Raw genomic sequence first — 21933 nt, forward strand, 5'->3', positions numbered from 1 at the left:
GAGTTTTTTTTTTAATTATAAACATTAAAGAGTTTAGGTGGTAAAACGTGTTTTGAAATATTATTCTTCGTTGATCATCCCCCATACTACTTACGCAGAGAGCATGTGTTTATCAAACGCACTTCCCGCAGCCATTAACATTCCAGACTAATTTCATCTTGAGACTCTCATAATTCGACCTTGACTAATTGATGTGCGAAGTTGTATTGGTCCCTTTCCCTACTGTTATTTACTGCGAAATGTATCCTAGCCCAACAAGATGACGATGAAAGAATTTTTTATCTTTTAAAGGCCCTAATTTAAATGGTAGCTAGTGTATAGATTTGATCACCTGCTGACAATCCAGGACTTATTTTCTCGCGACTAAGTAGCTTACTAATTGAGCTAAGTAGATAGCTATTATCTAATAATTAAACATGAGACGTGTGTAAACTTATCTTTACTACTTGATGCATCTGTCACAACCATTATAAATAAATTAATTACTTAAAAATGTGCAGCCAGTGCAGCAGTCATAATAGTTTCACTCTGTAAATGAATATTACTATACGAAAATTCAACTAACTTCTGGACAACAGACAGGATAAGTTCATTACGGTAAAGTGTTTTCCATAACGTATTTTTCAGCTGCTAAAGAAGTTTCCCTTCTACAAAATTATCAGTTAGAGTGTGTTATCTACAATCTATTATTATGGCAAGAAGATGAGATTAAAGAGTTTATTTAAACTTGATTCAGCCGTTTACTGTAATGGTCCTTGATCACTTAAAAAATCATCCTTCAACGGACAGCGATAAAAAGAAGCAGGATGAAGACGATCTACAAACTGGGTAAACTAATTTTATTAATATTTTTTCATCGAGTCCACAAAAACGCTGTATATATGTCTCATTTTTGTTGCTATTATTAATCTTATTGTAAAGGCTTAGTGCTTTTTCTTCTTGTATAAAGTAAATATGGTCTAATTTCCTTTAAAAAGTTCTCCGAGAAAGATTCGATTGGATTATGGCAAAATACTCAAGAACTGTCCGCCTAAAGAGAAATGTGTGTTCGTACGGGACATTTTAAGTCTGGTTAGTATTTACGCTTTACGTAAAATAAAACACGAAAACTCTCATGCAGCCATCTCGTTAGAATACTCGTTAAGAATACTCGTTAGAATACTCGTTAGCCATCTCGTTAAGAATCGCTCGACTGAGGTTCGGCACTGCAAGAAGGAATCCTATCTCGCATGCAGAGATTTAATGCGCTTTGCCATAATGAACTAATTCAATCCAGTGTAATCTGTCTTAACCAACTTTGTTAATTATCCCACATTTTTGCCCTGTAATAAAAATCGATGTAATACTGAACTTGTTTCTAAATTCAACAAGACATTTTCAAGCTTTTTCTCTTACTGTTCTAAAATTTTTCATTCCTATTTTGGTTTTAAAAGTTCAAATTTCCCTTTCTCCTTTCTTTTTGACATCTAAAAATGATATAATTGCCTTTTTTTCCCCATTTATTTCTTTTAACCATAAAAATGAGTTAAAAATGATATGATTTATATTATACATGATATTACCAGTACCATCTAGAATTCATTCCTGATCTATATTGATATTTGTATTGAATCTCTTATTACAGTTGTGTGTCAGTGCTCTCAATACTCTGAGCTAAACTCTAAACTCAACTCTGAATTGAACTGAGAACCGATGCTTTCTCTGGTTTTGTATCATTTCCCCCGTCCGCCAAGAAATTTCCAGTATCCTCGATTTCTCGAAATTGTAGGAAGACATATACAGTTATAGCTACATATAAGGCTGGAAGCAGTTACAGTTACATAGGAATTAGACTTTTAACAGTTATACAGGGTTCGAACCAAAATGTCTCAAATGGTTGTCACGACTGACGAAATTTCTCGTCAAATTTGGAGACAAAATTCGTCTTTAAGCTCGTCACTAGCTTGGAGCTATCCCGCCAATTTCATGAGGTAGCATAAATTCGGCATAATTTTTACTATAAATTCGGTCATTAAGAATTAATAGAAAATTTAACATTAATCTTATATTATTGGTAAAAGTAGCTTTCTAATTTGTCACAGAATTCTCTAGTAAGCTATATTTTTCTTCCATTTATTTTACATTCTAATAGTTTGTTTTCCAAAAGGTATTTGTCTGCTGATATGTTGCTCGACTCCTTTCACTTCTGCTAGTGATATATGTCCATATGAACTGACGACTTTTTGCACCTGTGAGAATGAGTATGTTGGATTCAGTGGGTCTAATCAAAGCGCAGGTGCACCAACGATTGCACCAACGACTGCACCAGAAAAGCGCTTTTATTACCATCATACCATTGTGGAGTGCAACTTAGTGACACGCAGTCGATCAAGTTTGGAAGAAGTTGTTTCAAGACTTTACAGGAAATCGGTAGACAGGCTGACAGTGTTGAATGTCCCATCTGAGAAAGAACAGCCAATTGTGAATTTACCCTATCACTGGCTCCAGCACGTTAGGGTAAAACATTTTCAGGTAAATTTGAATTATTTTTCAGAATTTCTTATTTTTAGTCTTTATAGTCATTCGTTAAATGTTTTCCATCAAGGATTCTTCTTAAAACTTTTAACTATGAATTCTGTCCTAATTAATAGTGTGAATACGCAAGTAAAGAAATAAATTTAAGTCAAATGAATTGATAATTATTAATCAAAATGATAGGAAACAAATCATATTATTTTCCAACGTCTGTTTGATTTTACTGTCTATGATGATTAAGCGAGTTTAAATTAATTTAATTGGCTAAGCACATGATTTAACTGCCTAAGGGAAGGATGCCTTCGTGGAGGATTTGAAATTCATTCGTATTTTACATTTCACTTGGAGAAAAATAAAGAAAATCTCACAACGTCAAGCTGTTTCATGGAGATCTTAAGCCTTGGCCTTGAGCGGTTCTACTCATTTCATCATTGGTAGGCATTCATCATGGATTTTCGTTTTCTAAATGATTTTTTAAGGCTTTATTCAATATTTCGAATAAAAAAGCCATAATCTTTCACTGTCATTTTCGATATTTTGTATCAAGTTAAAAAAAAATTGGATTGCGAATTAATTATCCTCTCTGCTGATAAATATTAATTAATTTCTAAATTCATTATAGTTTTCTTTTCAGCATCTTTTACAGTTTGAATTTAATTTCAGTTTAAAATTATTAGCGTATTCAGAAACGGCTCTAGTAGCATTATCTACTGTCGATAGTTTGGTTTGGTAAATCTGATTATGACAAAGGACGCTAGGGCTGTCTGTTTAAGAGAAGGGATGCTGCCTAAGAGAAGGGGTACTTTCGTAAAGGACTTTCTACAGTTTATTTATTTCAAAAAAGGCTATTAGTCTCGAAATGGAATTTTGCGTTGGTTCACTATAAACAGAGTATGATTTTCAAATTGTTGGCGCCAAATATTATCTCCCGGTATCATTTTTAAATAAGTTAAACAATGAATAACCTCTGCATGCATGCACTGTGAAAAAAACAACGGTACTTTTTTACGATTTTGAATTTGTTTTATTATTTATTTCATATTTCGTAAAACTTTAATGAATTTTTTTATTAACAAACTCTACGATTTGAAAGCTAGCAGTAGCAACACTGTTCGAAATAAAATATTTTATATTCAGTGAGCGAGACTGTTGCCATTCGGAAAAATGTAAAATATTTATCTTTGAATTTTAATTAACAAACACTTTTCTACGAAAGCGATGTGTAGCCACGGTCGGAAATAAAATTTTATTTTCCTTGTGCAGCTTGTTGCCATTCAGTAAATCCTAAGATACTTTGAAATTTAATCTCAAAGGTTATTGAGTAATAAACTAAGAGATTTAAAAGCAATAAACACAGTTCTTAGAAATATTTTTTTTTTTACTTTTTAATGTGATTTAAATAAACAGGCATCAAAATCATGCTATGTGTAATTAGAAATATTCAATATTTTTATGAAATTAATGAGATGGATTCATTAAAAGCATTATATGCTTTTTCTTATAATTATTTTAGGCGACTGGCAGTCCTTAGTGGTTCTTGTTTGCCTTCTGGCTACTTCGATCTTGAATCTATTACTCTCGGCAGTATTGTACGTCTTATTTCATTAGGGCTAAGCATGCGAAGGCTATGTACCTACGGAGAGAGATGCCTTCCTGCATGACTTGGATAGGCAAGATTATACGTGGCTTCTACTACACTAAGGAAACGTGGCTTGTGCATATGCGGAAAACTATGAAAATGGCCATGCAGTCAGCCCGGTTTCCAGAATTCGACCCCAGGTCGAACTACCAGTTTTCAGCGACTTTCCCATTCGGCCACTGGTTGGTGAACTCTCTAAGGGAAGCTGGCTCATATTCATGTTACACATGAGGAGAACTACGAAAACGCACTTCCAGCCAACCCATTTGCCCAGAATCGAACCCGTATTCTACTCTCGAATTTGAGGGGAAGCTTTCTTTCGTAGTTTAGATAATAGATTTCAGTTCCTTAATACGAGTTAATGTAATCAACGTTTTTTCCTCGAAATTATTATATATTATCTCTTAAGATAATTTCTATTAATCTACGCCTTTTTTTTTCTGCAACACCATTATGATTTATTCTTCTCCTTCTCACATTTCCAACGTTAATTTTGATTAAAGATTTTAATAATACAATATTTATGCCATTAGTAGACAAAAAAACTATATGAAAATATGCAATAAAATTATACATATACTAGCATATAAAGTAAAAGATAATGTTGTTCGTGTTGATGTAGACAGTATAGTCTAACTAAAAATACATTCACTTTTTTAAAAGCAGAAGTTATCGATAAGCAATAAACACGAAATGAGAACTGGTACTTATCGAAAGCAAAATCTGTGAAACATTTAATATAAAATAATCTTGCAGAACAATGAGTAAGAAAACTTTTTTTCATTCTTTGGTTATCTTCTGTTATCTGGACGGGAGGTCAATAAATTTGTGGTATTCATCGGTTTTACCCCAGAGCTTAATTTAAGCTTATTATATATATATATATATAGATAGATAGATAGATAGATAGATATAGATATAGATATAAAGGTAAATGAATCAGAATTGTAAATTAAGTTCATTCGCATTGCTATTTACAAACTAAGAAGAACAAAATATTTACAGAAAAAATATTTATAAAAAACATAGCCATTTCATTCCAATATACTTCACTGAAACAAAACCAAACATCCGGCTGGTGCTGCCACCCACTAATTAACCGAAAAATCTGCTGAATTAAATATCGCGTTATACAAAAGAAGCAGCCATATTGCAGCAACGGACTCATCTACTATACGGAATCATTATAACTGCTGCGGATAACTGATACGTTTCATTTGTAGTGTGTGTTGGCGCTAATGCGACAATAAACATCTTTTTCTCTATCGCGACCATAACAAAACCCAGAGCAAATAGATCATGCAAAACAAAAACCCAGAGCAAATAGATCATACAAAAGTATAAATGTGGTCTTTTTCCTTCAAATTAAATTTGTTTTAGTTTGTTTGTAGTTAATCAGCTGTTAAAATTCAATGATATGCTTTCAAGAGTTATATAATACTTTTCCACATGAGAAGTGATGCATTTTCCATTCTTCAGTGATATACTGTAATCAGAAATATGAATAAATTTAAACTTAATAAACCTCAGATACACAATTGTGAAATTAAAAGGAAAAAGATCGAGAAAAAGTAAATAACTCAGCTACGATCTTTTTACTGTTTAAGAAAAAAAGCATTTATTTCACTTTTTATTTTACTTGCACAGCTGCCATTTGAACTCATTTATCATGCATAGATATGTAATAAGGCGTTTCTTCTGCCTTCCTAGCGTGCCTTCGTGGTGTAGTGATTCTGCACGCTGGGCCGGTATTCCAGATGTCCGCTGTTCGATCTCCGGCGAAGACGTTGCTAATTTTTCATCTTGCCTGCTTCCAAAAATACCTAATGTCTCTACAATGTCATAGAAGCTGACAAATCCCTTTTCTGTAATGAGCCCCCCCCCCAAAAAAAAAGTACTCTTCAAGGAATTTTTCAGAAAATTTCCAGAAATTTTGACGTACATCTTCTGAAAAGTATAAAGCCTTCTTTAACTCCAGGCTGTGATTTAATCTTGCTTATTTTAAAGTTGGCCACTTTCTTTCCAAAGCTGGATTAACCATTAAGCAAAATAAACACATGCTTAGGACATGAAAGAGGAAGGGCACCATAAAAAAGGGCTTAGGGACTCAAAGACAGGGCCATAAGACAAATTTTCCATAGCCGTTCTGCTGTGGAATGTATTGTGCAACTAAATCAGAATCGAAAGACAAGGAATGGAAAAAATTGGGATAAAAGGATGCGGGATGGAAGTATAAAAAAATTTTTAAGTGCTTAGAGCATTCAGATGTCTTAATCGGGTCCTGCTTCTTTCCATACTATTTTTCCTATTGAAGAACTAGTTTTTTTTCATTTGAAAAAACTCATGTCTTTTTACCAACGAAGGCAAAGAAACAATAACAAACTGTATATCAGAAAATGCTAAGAAGTAAAATCTAACGTTGTACAATTTTTTTAAATGTCTAAATTAATACTGAATCTGTAATATCTTTGCTCTTGAAGGTATTTTCACCGCAAACTTTCAGTCTAAAAAAAAATTCTAAATGTTGATATCTTTGATTTCAATTATCTGTTGTTTTCGTTCGTTATGTAATAATTACGTATCACTGTATTCTTCAGGAAAATTTAATATTCCTTCGAAGATTTTTCAGCATCGAAACATATTTGAAATAAAATGATACTAAAAAAATCATTATTCTAACATTCTTTCGTTCCAGATTAAGAATACTGCTCTGTCCGGAGAGTTCATCTGGAAAGGAAAGCCATTCGATGGTCAAGAAAAAAGCTTGGCTTGGTTGACCGCTATGGGTTGCTCTCTGACTGGGTCTCTAACCAAAGACACTCTGGGTAGCATTAATACGAAAGGCCTGGAAGAACTGCCTCGACTCGAAGGTTTGGATCTATCAGAAAACCACCTGATGAGTGTCGAAGCTTGTGCATTCACGAATAAGCATCCCCTGCTAGCAACAATCATTTTATCACGGAATGTTATTCAGGAAGTAAAAAGTGGTGCATTCCGAAGGTTGAACAAATTGCGCTATGTAGATTTGTCTCACAACATGCTAGAAAACATCAAAAGAGATATTTTTGAATCTAAGCCTAAATATCTTAAGAAGATAAATATCAGGTAATTCTTCCATATTATGTAACAACACTATTTCTGTTTTTTAAACTCGTAAGAAAAATCCCTTTTTGCAAGCAAGAATCTTAATATTGTATTGCATTGAACTTTATGTTGTTGTTGCTTTCCTCCGGTTTATGACAAAGTCAGACAACGTCCAAAAGACCGTTGACTCTAAGAAAGAGGAGCACATGGAGGGGATTGGAATAAATATCCTCCATAGAGAGGCCCAAGCAATTTATTATGTGCTCGGCAGACGCCTGATGTTCTCGGCACTTCGTGCATGTGGCAAAGATTTTCATGCCCTTCTTGAAAGAGATGCTGATAATATGACCGATGGCAATACGCAAGTGAGAGCGCAGTTCGGGAGCACCTGTCACACTCAAAGGTTAGAGTCCAACAAGGCCTGCTGCCTAGGTACCAGAGATGGGTGGGGGAGGGCCCAATCACTCCACCATGATTTGTAATGTTTTCAGAGAATATATTTCTAGATAGGTAAGGGCGGAAGAGGACGGAATTAAAAGGCCACAGCCTTCCTTTGCTAGTTTGTCTGCCATTTTGTTGTCATAAAGATCCACATGGGATGGGATCGACTGAAAATAAATATCATGATGCTGAGAAATTAGGTATAGTTTTTGTAGGCCAGAGATACTAGTCTTATCGCCCACGTAAATCCAATTATTAACATGTTGAAGTGAGCTTCGGCTATCATATAAGATCCATAGATCTTCAAAATTATCCTCCGTTAATACAGCGTCGAGTCTCGAGTTGATTGCTATCAGTTCACTTCTGAAAACTGAACATTGATCTGGATTACTTTGACGGAGTGTTATTTTTCCTTGGGGGCGGGGGTCTCAATATAAATACCGCTACTTGAATAGTCAGCAATTTTGCTGCCATCTGTGGAGATCTTGGTAGCATTTTTGGGGATATTGCCTAGTACCTGCAAGGCCAACTGTCTAAGGTGGTCAGTAATATAATCTTTCTTATTTATAGGAGTGGAAAAGAATTTTAACTAACACTAATTATTATAGTAAATTGTGAATTACCACTTATATTCGTTACCTAGTTATTTATTTAAATTTGAAGCAAAATAAGTAACTAAATGCCAAACAGTAAAATTTTAATTAAAGAAATTTATATAAGTTTAGAACGTCAGTGGGCTTCTGATTAAGTATACCGGCGCATAAAATTAAATAGACAAGGACAAAAAATTAAAGGTGCTTTGAATTAATTAAGAGAAGTCCAATGAGAGGTATTGTTGCTTGCGCACAGGTTCGTAAAATAGATTGAATACACACAGGTCCGACGATAGGTTGATAAAATTTATTCTATCAAAAGAAACACTTCGGAGTTCTGGATCTTTCTATAGAAATACTCGTACAGGTGTTCACAATATGAAAGAGTACAATCAGTAATTACACTTCAAACTAATAACAACGTTAAACACAATGCAATGCAAACCGCATCCACGCATCAAATCTAGCCCGGAGATATCTCAGTACTCCGAACTCACACTGAACTAACAAATAACTAGAACTACTGAGAGCAGCTGCTCTCCCCCGTCTTATATAGTCTTCACCCAGCCGCTGAGAATTGTCTAGTACTTCTTCAAATTACTGAAGGCATATGAAGGCGGCCGGGTACGGTTACAGTTACATATGAAATCAATTACAGTTATTCAATTAAGTACCTATTACAGTGATTCAAGGACCGGATCAAAATATCCCCAATTTTGGCAATTTTTGAAGATTTCTTGCCAGGTTTGGTGACTAAACCTTTGCCAGCTTGGCGGTATATTGCCAAATTAGTGAGATAGCCATTTGTTCAATTTTTAATACACGTGCCTCTGTATTCTTATTTTTCCGGTACAGCATCGTCTCTCTAGATTTTCATGTTACATCATACAGAAAAATACAACAATTTCATATATAATTTCACTAAAACTATTACTTTAGACTTTGATTTCAAGGAATATACGAGTAACTGGATAAAATGTTCGCGAATGAAAGGTGGAACATGACTTAAGTGATTAGGTCATTTATCGCAGGCGCCAGAGCATCAGTCCGATCCTGTGTGTAGGACTTAACGAAAAAAACGATAGCAATTTATGTCTAGTATACGGATGATGGTGACGTTGGAATGAAAGATTACTCCAGATGATGAGACAAACATTAAGTCAAATCAGGAAATCGAAGCGACAAAGTGAAAGATGGAAAGCTCCGGCTATGGTAGGAGCTGTAGTGGCGTAGCTGTGAAGTCAGAAGCAGGAATTTTCTATTGGTTGAGACTAGGGAGGTAAAAAATAATACTCTGGATTAGCGGATATGAGTTGGACTAGTTTCAGAGCCGTACTTGATTTAGAATAAAAAAATAAAGAGCTGAAAAGAAAGTGAATGGGATGGGTGGAAAATAACAAAGAGAACTAAAATAATGAATGATAAATGCAGTAACCGTAATAAGCAAAGATTAAGAAAATTACATTAGAAATAAAAAAAAATTTATATGTTGAGAAGGCATCTGACAAATTGTAAGAAATGGGTAGGACTTGCAGAATGAAAGAAGGTCAAAGTCTGATGCAAGTCAGTTAAGACTTAAAAATAGCCAAAAGGGACATAAAGAATCTGAAACTAATTATATCAATACTAATGATGCTTGCAGATAATCAGGTGAAGGTCCAAAACGGCCACAATAATCTATCAGTACCGTTATTTGTCAAAGATTGCTAAAAGAGATAGACAACTGATGCCAGCCCGTGTTGCAAGACATTCGTTGCAGCCACACTCAACTTTGCAAATATAGTATGCGTAATAAGTTGCTAAAAGGGAGCTGTTTGTAAGGAAACCATGTTTTGCGTCCTATCACACTTAAAGTGCGTCAAAGCCTGGCTCCGAGCAATGATATAAATCGTAATTCTAGCCGGAGCTGACCCGATCTCTAAATAAAAAAAGGCTCCGGCACTTCTTTTATGTAAGTTAACCACAATTTCAGCAAAAACAATTATTTTAATAATAAATATTCCTTAAAATGCAATTCTAACTTTTGAATGCAAGTCTGTCTTTTGCTCGGGCACAAACTTTGGATCCAGGTTGAGACATTTAAGGAAAGAAAAGCTTCCAATTATATATGTCAAAGGACTTGTTCTTTAGGAAGTTCAAAAAATTTTAGGAAGCGGGTAAATTTTTCGTTCTTGAGAGGACTAAACGTGATGCCGTAGTCGTGTACGTGCAATTTTAGAGACTTCCGATCACAGAATGTTTTGAAGGATGTAACCAAACACAGGGCACGAAAGTGACTTATTCAAAGAAGCCTTACGTTTACTCTCACGTCGTCATTGGATCAGATTTAATGAGAAACTTTTCCCCTACTACATTCTGCTTGATGGCTGGAATTACATCGGCAGATCATCGCTTTCATTTGGAAAACGCTATCAGTTGAAATCATTATCAATCAGGAAGTGTTTGACTTTTCCCTATTTGTTTTCCTATAAAATTTCCTTCCACACTCTCATACTATTTCTAGCAGTCTCTCTATTCTCATTAGCGAGATTTTAATCGTTTTATTTTTTCTTCAGTGGTGTTCTGAAACACGAATCGTATTTATATTTATCATCTCTTGAAATACCCGGAAAACAGTCTAGCTACATGGGTGTTTTTTTTTTTTTTTTTTTTTTTTTTTTTTTTTTTTTTTTTAACTTTTCCTCTTGTGCAAAATAAATATGAATAATTTCTATTAAAATGTCTTCTATGAAGGCATCTTTATCTTAGGCAGATAGCCCTCACCCTTTGCCATAATCAGGTAAACAAATGAGTTTGATTTTGCAAAAAGCGCAAACATATTAATTCATTTACATAATTCTCACTAACTCATATCAATTAATTTACATGTATTCTCACTAATTCATATTAATTAATATATAACTCATATTCATTAATTTACATAACATTCTTAGCCTATGATTCGATTATTCTTAGTGTATTTTATTATCACATTTCTAGAAAAGACTACATTTTAGAGATTTGAACTTTAGTCAGAAATGAAGAGTTAAAGAAAAATCTGAACAATCAAGTTTCTATATCTTAGGTTCACTTTTGAGGACCGGTGGCGCAGTGGTTAGCGCATCGCGCAGCAGCACCACAGGTCCGGGGTTCGAACCCCGGGCTGGGCAAGGTCGACTCAGCCTCTCATCCCTTGATTTCCATCCCTTGGGTCGATAAAATGAGTACCAAATTCGCTTGGGGGATAAACACTGGGGGCTCTGCGACAAACTGACCACTTGTTCAGGGCACATGCTTACGCACCCTAGGGCCCACGGTCAAGAAAGCAGATTTTAGGGCACTGCAGGCCTTGGCCCATTAGTTCTGTTTGCGCCACTGAGTTTAGTTTTTTAGTTTAGTAGGTTCACTTTTACGTTATCATGGAGTAATGAAATCAATTAAAAAAATCGACTTATAGTGTTTTGGAGTGTATATCTACCTCCAAAACTAAACACGCTCAAACCACATACGCGGTGGCCCTGTTATTGTATTGCATGACATTTTAATTGCATTCTTAAGTAAATTTTCTCTAATTTTTAATTTCTACATAAATTCAAGATTTATGTTTCAAAATGTCAGTCACTCTAGTCGAGATATCGCTTAAAAATCAGAAAAATACAAATTAAAAATAATAAATTAAAATTAATGAAAAGAAAGAAATTTCTCAATTTGAGTTCCCAAAAATAAAGTTCCCAATGTCTCAATTAAATAAATACAGAAGTTTAAATCAAAGTTGCCAATATCAGAACCTCTATCGGTTATTGGAAAGAAGGGAATCATTAAAATACTGAACTTTTCTCTGGAACTTTATATTTTGCGATATGGTCTGTCAGTTTATAACATTTAATTGACTATGAACCTCTTAAATGACTTTTCTGTACAAACCATAGTTGAAGGTTTTATAGTAAACTGGAATAAAGCTACATCAAACAATACATGTAGATACTAAAAGCATACGAAATATTTCTCAGAAATACAGCAATAGCTACCTAAAGTCAAGCGAGGTAATTCACAACAGATTTATTTTTAATCATCAAAACTGCTGAAATTGATAGTTATATCTGAGTTCGAAGTAAAGCAAATGGGCTGACTGTATGGTTAGTTTTCGCCATGTGTAACATGGGTATGAGCCAGTTTTCTTTAAAAAGAGCCCCAGGAAGGCATCCCTCGCCGTAGGTAGATAGCTCTCGTGTTCTTTGAAATATTCGAATAATCATCCAACCAACATTTTAGGAAAATTTTAATACACGTAAAACCTGATATGTTAATATTAGTTAGTAATTTCAAGAACCCTAGAACATAGCAAAGCATTTAATTCCAAATATGCAAAAAAATATTGAAAAATCTCAATGATTTTTTATACTTTTTAATGATTTCACGTCCTAAAATAAGAGCAGTCACAGGGTAAAGAACATTGCAAAAACCCCGTCTTTGCTTCATAGTTTCTTTCTACAAATACCTATAAGGTATTTTCTCCCTTCGTTCCCCAAGCCTTCATGGTACAACTTGAAGCACGCTCGACGCCTATTCGGAAGGGCCGGAGTTCGAATCCCAGGGAACGACGTTCGAATCTCACGAACGTTGCATATTTCTTCAGTTTCCTGACTTGGAAACAAATTCTAATGGCAGCTCAGTTACATAAAGACTGGATTGCAGAAACACCACCTAGTTTATGTTACCAGTGTGGATTTCACAGCTTCTGTATAGGTCAAATCTGGAAATGGCATTCATATAAATTATACATCGTATTGTTCCCGTGCGCTTGCGAGTTCCAGAGGTAACGCCCTTACACGGGGGTTACCTCTAGAACTCATTTCCAATATATCTGTAAATAAATTCATTTTGGCTCTCCGAGGTTTTATCTCGAGAAGTAATTGTTGCACCTTTTATTCGGAACATTCACGAAAACATTCAAATACAAATATTTTCAGTATTTTGACAGCATAATTAAAGGAGTAGACTTTCGAAATTTTTTAGCAACTGAAGGACTTGAGCTGAAAATTTATTGTGGAGCTAACGCCATGGTAGAGAGGATTTTACGAACGCCTTATAAAGTAAATTAAGGAATAGTGATGAATTTAAAATATTTCGAACAAAGTTCAACTAAATTTTGAAGATTTTTGACTATGCTGACAGAAGCTGAAAATGTTGCGAACAAACGATCGATGACCTACGTTTGCAATGACTTACATGAATCCGAACCGCCTATACCAGCTGATTTTATAAGATAAGACATAAAAATGAATATCCATACAACTTTGCCGAGGTCCTGAATACTTCTTCGACAACAGAAAGTGTAATAAAACGAAAGCAACACCAGACAGTACTTATATTTAAAACATGGAAAAGTCGGTTCCGTTTTGATTCTTAAAAAATGCTCATTTCTTCGGTACACCTGACACTAAAAAGAATCTTATAGTTGGTGATAGAGTTTTACTTGAAGAAATAGTCAAATCTAAGGTCTTGTAGGATTTAGACTGATTAATTTAAGTTTTGAAAGGACGTGATGATCTTGCACGATCACGCTTGGCCTTTGAGATACATGTGGAATTGATATACCCCTTTGAATTATCCCATTGAAAAAAGAACTAAAAAATTAGTTACTTTTTACTTAATGCTCTTATATTTCATGCTTACTTACATAACTTTTAGTTAATTAATCGAATTATTACTTATAATTTACTTTTTAAGATTCAGTGATATTTACTCATTGAATTTTCATGTTGTTAACTACGCTTGTTAATTTTATGGGGTTATCCATTTGCTGTTTGTCTTTATATCGGGTAAATGTACTTCATATTTAAGATATTTGAATTCCTTTTGCATAAATAAATAGTGATAATTTTGTAAAATTATCGGAAGGAGGTGTTGAGAAAACCCATAAAGTATTGATTCGTATCGCCGTTAAAGGGCCTGTTTTGTATACAGAGAATGTTAGTTTTGCTTACGCTGTGGCTTTAATGAGTGAAGTACTACCGATTCCTTTCGCGCCCCTTTTGAAATAAATTACTAAATAATTTATTTCTGTAATTTTGCGGTTATGTTCCTTTTTATTATTTTGTTTATACTAACTATACTCAAAATTTAATTAGTAAAGTTTTTTTGCCTTCTTGAGTCACCAGAATTTTAGCTCAGGCATGAAAACCTTTCTCCGCGAGTTTAGAGTAAAACCTTGGATTTGCAAATAATTTATTTGATTTGTTTATGATTGCAGTAGCTGCAAAATCTTTTTTATTTAACATTTTAGTTACTGTATTTTAAATTGTAAGTTATGTACAACTTAGTTGCTAGTATTATGCTAGAGTTAATTTGAATTTTAAGTACTGATTTATAAGTAGACGCAGTGTTCATCTTCTGTTGAGGAAAATTTCACTAACACTTCACTTTTAAAGTCAGTATGTTAATTAAGTTCCAATATCTATTTGAAACCTTTATTGATGTCGCATGAAACATGCTGTTATTAAAAGAGACAGAAAGTAGTAGTTAAAAACTTAAAAATTATATCTCGAAATAAAAGTATCACGTAATGTACTTGTATAAAAGCAATAGATAAATTCACTATTTTTTTCTTTTCCTGTTATAGCTGGAACCGCATGAAATATTTGCCAGAAGATATTTTTAGTAATATGACTTCCTTAAAATATGTGGACGTCAGCTACAACTTTTTATTTTCTATGCCTGAAAAACCTTGGAAAAGCGTCTGGTGGAAGCTGAAATACATAAGTGTTATAGGTAAGTATTGAAAGTAATATCAATTGCAGTCTCCCTTTGCATCAGTAGCAACTATTAAACATATTTTTTTTCATTCAAACGGTTTTACACAAGGTTGTAAATTATTATGATTTGTTAGTGGCACAAAACGAGTTACTTCTTACCTCCTGCCAAACAATATACATATTGCTACACGGGTTCGTTATGGATTGAATGAACACATAACCAGTGACAGCTTTTCAAAAAAATAAAATTTATTTTTACAAAAACAAACGCTTTACAGTTTTGGAACTTTCCTCATAAATACACATACATACTTCTCAGTATCACAGAGTACAATCAGTAGTTACACTTAAAAACTACTAAGAACGTTAAGCACAGTTCAACGCGAAGCGCATTTACAGAGCAAAGTTCACATGAAGATCTCTCACTACTCCGAATACAACTCTAAATTAAAAATGTGAGAAATGATGAGCTCTTTCCGGCCTTATATAGTTTCCCCCAGTCTCTGAAAAATTTCCAATCCCTTCCATTTCTCGAAGTTTCTGGAAGGCATATAGAGTTATACAGGGGTAGATACAGTTACAGTTCCATAGGCCTTTAGACCAATTACAATTATACAGGAACCGGCGCAAAATGTCGCCAAATGTTTGCCAAGATAGCGACTTTTGTCGATTTCTCGAAAAAAATTGTCGCCAAGAACCATCGCCACCTTGGTGATGTCTCGCCAATTTAATGAGATAGCCATTTACCTCAATGTTAAATAGACTTATTTTTCCGGCAGAGCTTCGTGTCTTTCAAGCATTTCATGTTACATTACGCAAAAATACTACAGTTTCACGTATAATTTCACTAAAATTAGTTACATATATACAAAATTCGTAACAGTAGGTAATGTTTTCAGTCCAGAAATTCGATAATTAGTTTTCAGTGAATAAGTACGAATTAGAGACCCCACAACATGTCTTTACTTTTTTACACTAATGTCGTAAATGAATTTTTCATCCGCTATGAATCTTATATGAAACTTCCAAAAATTTTCATTTTCCATGTTGAAGTTTTTTGTATTCATGTACAGAGTTAGTTAGATTTTGGGTACAAGTGGAAAACAGGAACTAGTACTTTACAGAAAGCCTAATAAGGCCTTTAATGTACAACCGGAAGTGGTACTTTAATCGAACACACAATAGTTATGAAAAACTATATTACAATAGAATCCAGAAATTTTTCAGTTTTAGTATTTAAGACTTTTGTATTCATGAGAAGAACATATTAGATTTTAACTGAAATCGATGAACTGCAAGTGATACTTCACTTGAAATTCTAGAATTTTCCATAGAGAAATATATAAAAAGGTAATTCAAAACTTTTCAAATTTGATATTTAAAATAATTATGTTATTGAGAATAACGTATTAAACTTATTAGGAATAAATCTGATAAACGGATGAAATATTCATTATGAAGTCGAACTTTCGTTATGAAACAATTAAATGTATTAGCCTCAATCCTCAATTTTGTGTTCGTATCAAACAAAATTTTCACTTTCGAAATAAAAGGATATTGCTATCAAATGTTGTCGCTAAGTATTATATTTAAAAAAAATAATATACCAAATATAAAAAACATATCAAACATAAGAATAAATGTATGACAAAACACTCTATTAGGAATTCTAAGGATAACTGCTGCTGTAAAAAATTCTTGTTAAGTTATTAGTTTGTGAATCCAAAACAATATATAACTAGAGGACAGTCGATGCGATATTTTCAAAACAAAGTATGAGGACTGATGTGTACATGAGCAGGTATAGTTTTCCATTATCCTTTGTAGGGGACAATAGATCAATAATTGTATAACATTCATTTATAAATAATAATTCATTTATAAATAATAGTTTGTAATAACATTCATTTATAAATAAAATTGATTTTGTTTGCAAACGGCCAGTCGGAAGTGATAGTTTATTTAAAGCTCATTGTTATTCCGCAAGTCCATGCCTTAACATGAAACTGGCTGGAGGACACGTCTCATAAATTCAGGACAATAATGGCTGCATGATGAAATTCAAGAATATTCAAAAGCTAAAATAAAATTTTCAAGAATCACGGCTAGATAATTGCATTGTTTTTAAATAACAAAGCAATTTTTTGAACAAATATAAACATTTAAAGTAAACAAAAAAGGGTATGACATTTTTAGCTTTAGTAATTATTAATTAACACATATATAAGTAATTCTTGGCGCTTTTATACATTACTCAGGGCGTGCGTATTCTTACATAAACAAATTGTATTTTTAAAAAATAAGTAATGAATTTATCAGGGCTGTTGCATAAAAATAACAAATCAGTTTTCCCACATAATTAATGTTAGAACCCAAAAAAAAGGTAAAACAAATTTAGTCTTAGATTATTTAATTTATTTGCCAATAGAAAACATGGTCATTAGACACATTTTTTATTCTAGTACAAATTACACTTATAAATACTAATTTAATATTCAATAAAATTTGAGGGGAATCGTCAGCACAAAGTGTGGTCATTGTATAAGGTATTTCTCCCACCTTCTTAGCGTGCCTTCGTGCTGCGATGGTCTGCACGCTCAGCGCGTAATTGAGAGGTTCGCAGTTCAACTCTCGGCGAAGGCGTTGCTAATTTTTAATCTTGCCTGCTTCAAAAAAAAAAAAAAAAAAAGAAAAAAGAAAAAAAAAAAAAAAAAAAAAACTAATGTCTCTAGAACTGTACCTGTTTTCTTCTGAAGTTCTAATAGCCATCACTTATTCTAAAAATTGCATTGCATGATAGAAGCTCATAGAAACGGAATTATTCCCATTTTATTTCTTACTTTGATGGCTAGCGTACGATGATTAATGTGAAACTGTTTGAAATTACTATAAACATATTATAATACATATTAAAACATATTAAAAAAATATTAAAATTATAAACATATTAAAAAAATGGGCCTATTTCATGACTTTAGACTGTCTAATAGCTCTTGGACAGTGAAAATTCCTTTTTCCTTTCTTAAATTCTTAATCATTGCGACACGACAATTAGGCAGAAATTAATTAATTTCCATTCACTAGTATTTTCAAAAAAATCTTAACAGACAGTCTCACTCAAATAAGAACTCCACATAATACATCCCTCAAGAATTCCAAGTCCCACCCACTACCATAAATTACTTCACCCAAGTCTTACCGACTGATATTATTCAAAGCCCCCACTGCCGCTAAGAATTTTCGGACACCCTACACTTATGAGTCAGACACGAAGAGAACACTTTGCCAACTCCCCCACTAGAAAGAATGTAAGTTACTTAATACCTTTTCTGGCCTTTATATCTTCATGTACATTCACTGTTCTTATATATTATTTTTTATATTATTTTTATATTATTTTTATATTGTCTTTGATTTGTTTTTACAAAGTTTGTATTATTTATCTTATTTTGTAATCTTCTATGTTTATTTCAACTTTACTTTGAATTCGATTTCATAATGACAATTTCCAATGTTTAATTTTTACAAATAATATAGAACTCAAATGCATAAACATGAAAGTGTCGGGGACGGTTACTCGGGTTAATTAGGATTTCTCTACAGTAATTGCTTTTTACTCCAAATTGAATTGACTAAAATGCTTCATAAGAATAAGTTCTTTGAGTATCAGCATTGGTTCATAATCCCTTCTATTCGCGGAAATATTTGGCCTGACTAGAATTGCCGATTTGGCTTTAACTTATAACTCGAGTAAAGACGAAACACTTTCGTATTTACGTATTTTTATCAATTATTGTTCATTGAACGGGAGTTGGTTTGTTCCCCTTGAAAAGTCAACTAATTTCCGATCAATGACAATGATTACATGTTTTTAATTTTTCCTTTTACAATTGAAATTTTATTCTTCATGATGATTTAACTCCAGTCCCCGTTAAAACATTATTAACATTTTGCTTTCAAATTACTTCAAAACATCTTTCAAAATATAACTTACCAGTATGGATTCACTCTTTTAAAATAATTCTAATTTAAAATAATTCTACTTTAATTAAACTTAGGAGATAATATAATCAATTAATCAATACTGTTTAGGAAATAAATTATTATATATATATATATATGTGTGTGTGTGTGTGTGTGTGTGTATGTATATATGTGTGTGTGTGTGTTAAATAATCATATTCGATTTTTAAGAATTTTATAAAATTATATAAAACCCTCTGCTTTCCTTCCAACTTTAATGGCTTTTGAGAAGCCGATATTTGAAATTAGAAATCGATAACATTATTTAGTCAATTTACATACACTTTGCCATGAGACCAATTTCAAAGCTGTCTTGGAAAACGTTTTTAACTTTCGTTATAATAGGTTTTTCTTTTCTGAAAGGCATGTAATGAAAATGACCTTTCAAGTCCCCAATGTACGGGCTGGCTGCATGAAAGTTTTCCTGATTTTCCTATGTGTAAGGTGAAAACAAATTAGTTTTTCCTAAAACGTTCTCCACGAAAGCACAGTTCTATAAGCCAGATGGCCCTCGTTTGCTTTGCCATGATCTAAAATAATTGATTGCAATCCTCTCTACGAATCATGGCTAGAAGGTGGGATGAATACTTTCGTAGTTTTGTGCATATATAACTTGAATTAATTTAGAGTATTTAAATTAGTTTACGTTGTTTGAAATAATTTACGGTTATTTGAAGCTTAATTTAGATCATTTTACTATTGTAGAAGAGATAGAGGTTATCTGCCTGAAGAAAGAAATGGCTTAGTGAAGCAGTTTCTAAAGGAAATTTGCTAGTATTTGTGTTAGACATGGGAAAGCCATAAAAGCATTCATGCAGCCAGCCCATTCGACAGCATTTGAATCTAATGTTCAGCGGTCTCAAGCATTCAGCCGCTGGGAGGAGATGGCATTTTCCTTAGAATATGATCCACGTAGGTAGCTCTTCTCTCAGGTGAGTTCGCATTGGGCTTTGTCTAATTGATCAAGAAAAAAAAAAAAAAAAAAAAAACTGAAAGGTTTCAGATTTTAAATTACGTTTAAAGCGGTGTTTTTTTAACGTTTTGTGCGTTACCTTTATTTATTAAATATATGTTCTTTGCACTTAAACCATGAAATTCAGTTCGGTAGTAATATCGCAAAATAAATGAGCATATCTTTTAAAATGAGCATATCTTTAGAATTTCCGATACGCAGTTCCGCGCCCGCTGGAAATAAAAAGCGCCCGCTAGAGATAAAAAGGTTTTTTTTTCCCCCGTCATAGAGTGTTGTCATTGCTCGCTTTGAAATCCTTGAGTTTGTCAATAAAAAATTCGTTAAAATCTTACAAAATATGAAATCGATAATAAAACAAATTCCAAATTTCAAATTTAGTCTTCCACATGCCCATATTCGTAGGAGATTTACGTCATTCAAAATTCGATGGCTGTATGTACCGTTGTTTTATCACAATGCGAGAAATAAACATACATTTATGCAGATTTTTCATTATTTAATTTCTTCAAGTATAATGCAGGACTCTAACATTTGGTGGCAACAGTTTGAAAAGTGAAATGTACATTTATAGTGATTCAACGCAAAATGAAAACTTAGTCCTTCAAGGACAAATCCCCTTTGGACTTTATAAAAATTCTCTGAAACAAGAAAGCCTTGGAAGAAAAAAATGTACCATCACACAAAAATATCAAAATCGTTACATAATGACTAGAATACTAACCAGATAGCTGAGGTTTGGATTTGGATTTAAAAATTTATGCCAATTTAATTACTGTTGCAAATATCTAAGAATCCTAATTTGAAGCCAGTTTAATAAATAATTTGGATCGATGAATAAAATTTAAATATTATACATTTCTCAAAATTTTAGCTCTCGCAAGTAACCTAGGCAAATAATTTTAATATAATGCTTTATAAATGGAAAAGTTCAGCCTATGTAAGGAGGTAATTTCGTATATGGTATTTAAAACATCTTCCGATGAAATTAGATTAGAGGTACTGATTACAGGATCAGTATTACTGTCATAGAGTTATCGAGGAAATTAAATGTGCTTATTAAGATTTTTGAATAGCATGAATGAGACTTTCTTAATCGACTGCATTCCAGAAAATTTGTATTAATTGGTAACAAAATGACGATAGGTTTAATAATTTCAAATTTATTATGATCTAATATGAACTAAAATTACAATACCATGTTAAAGTTTGAAATCTGAATTTCCTTTTAGGAAATTTCGTGGAATGCAACTGCGATTTGAAATGGATGTTCAGCAACTCTACAAGTATTTTGATAGAAAGCGAGGAAAGAGTCATAAAGGGTGAATGCGCTACCAGGCCACCTTCGCTCTTGTCTCATAACATCGATTTGTATTTAATTCGGCTAAAGGATCTGATGTGTGAAAGCCAGGAGGATTTGTAATATTATCATATACTTTGTGATACATTAAAAATACTCGGGGCATTTCTCCCATATTTTCATGGCCGCATTGAACTATCGAGCACTGTAGCTCGCATCTAATATTTTATGTACTGCTATATTTTAATGTACAGCATAGAGTTCAATTCAGCAAGATTTTTTCTGTTCTTTCTTCATTTTCTTTAAATACTATTTGAAACAAATATTTTTTGTTTAACATTCAAATAAGATATTTTAACACCTCTTTGGGAATTAATTGCTATCATTTTTGTAAGGTATAAGAACTTACTTTCATCAGAAATACATTTGTAAGTATCTGTGGATCATCCGCAAATATTAGCTCCCATATTCCATATTAATTTAGTGCTATTATTATGTATTATTAGCTATATGTAGTCTGTTAATTCAAAATAAAGGATGAAAAGCCATTAAACACTTGGATAACTGTCCTACCCATTCAGTACTACCTATTAGAATCAATACTAGCAATAGAAATTTGTGACCTTATTTAATCT

The 21933-nt window shown here is 33.0% G+C and overlaps 2 protein-coding genes across 4 annotated transcripts in view; one reads left to right on the forward strand and one right to left on the reverse strand.

Annotated features, from left to right (window-relative positions):
- LOC118195268 (uncharacterized) overlaps positions 1-21933 on the reverse strand; it is an 83984-nt gene that overhangs the window by 20036 nt on the left and 42015 nt on the right. The window lies entirely within an intron of this gene.
- Positions 685-21851, forward strand: LOC118195258 (uncharacterized). The gene is made up of 5 exons (XM_035366525.2): positions 685-828; positions 2147-2511; positions 6849-7258; positions 14873-15021; positions 21231-21851. Exons 1-5 carry the CDS (start codon positions 807-809, stop codon positions 21419-21421), a joined length of 1137 nt encoding a protein of 378 aa, XP_035222416.1. The 5' UTR covers positions 685-806; the 3' UTR covers positions 21422-21851.

This window comes from Stegodyphus dumicola, chromosome 6 (genome assembly GCF_044657685.1).
Source record: "Stegodyphus dumicola isolate Sdum_Otavi_A_Nest chromosome 6, ASM4465768v1".
Classification (NCBI taxonomy): Eukaryota; Metazoa; Arthropoda; class Arachnida; order Araneae; family Eresidae; genus Stegodyphus; species Stegodyphus dumicola.

What these genes read in the sequence shown, in the direction of transcription:
- LOC118195258 (XM_035366525.2), top strand. Translation starts at nt 807, where the DNA reads ATGAAGACGATCTACAAACTGG. An exon ending in CTTAAGAAGATAAATATCAG is followed by an intron (nt 7,259 to 14,872) that starts GTAATTCTTCCA and finishes TTCCTGTTATAG; the next exon opens with CTGGAACCGCATGAAATATT. An exon ending in GAAATACATAAGTGTTATAG is followed by an intron (nt 15,022 to 21,230) that starts GTAAGTATTGAA and finishes ATTTCCTTTTAG; the next exon opens with GAAATTTCGTGGAATGCAAC.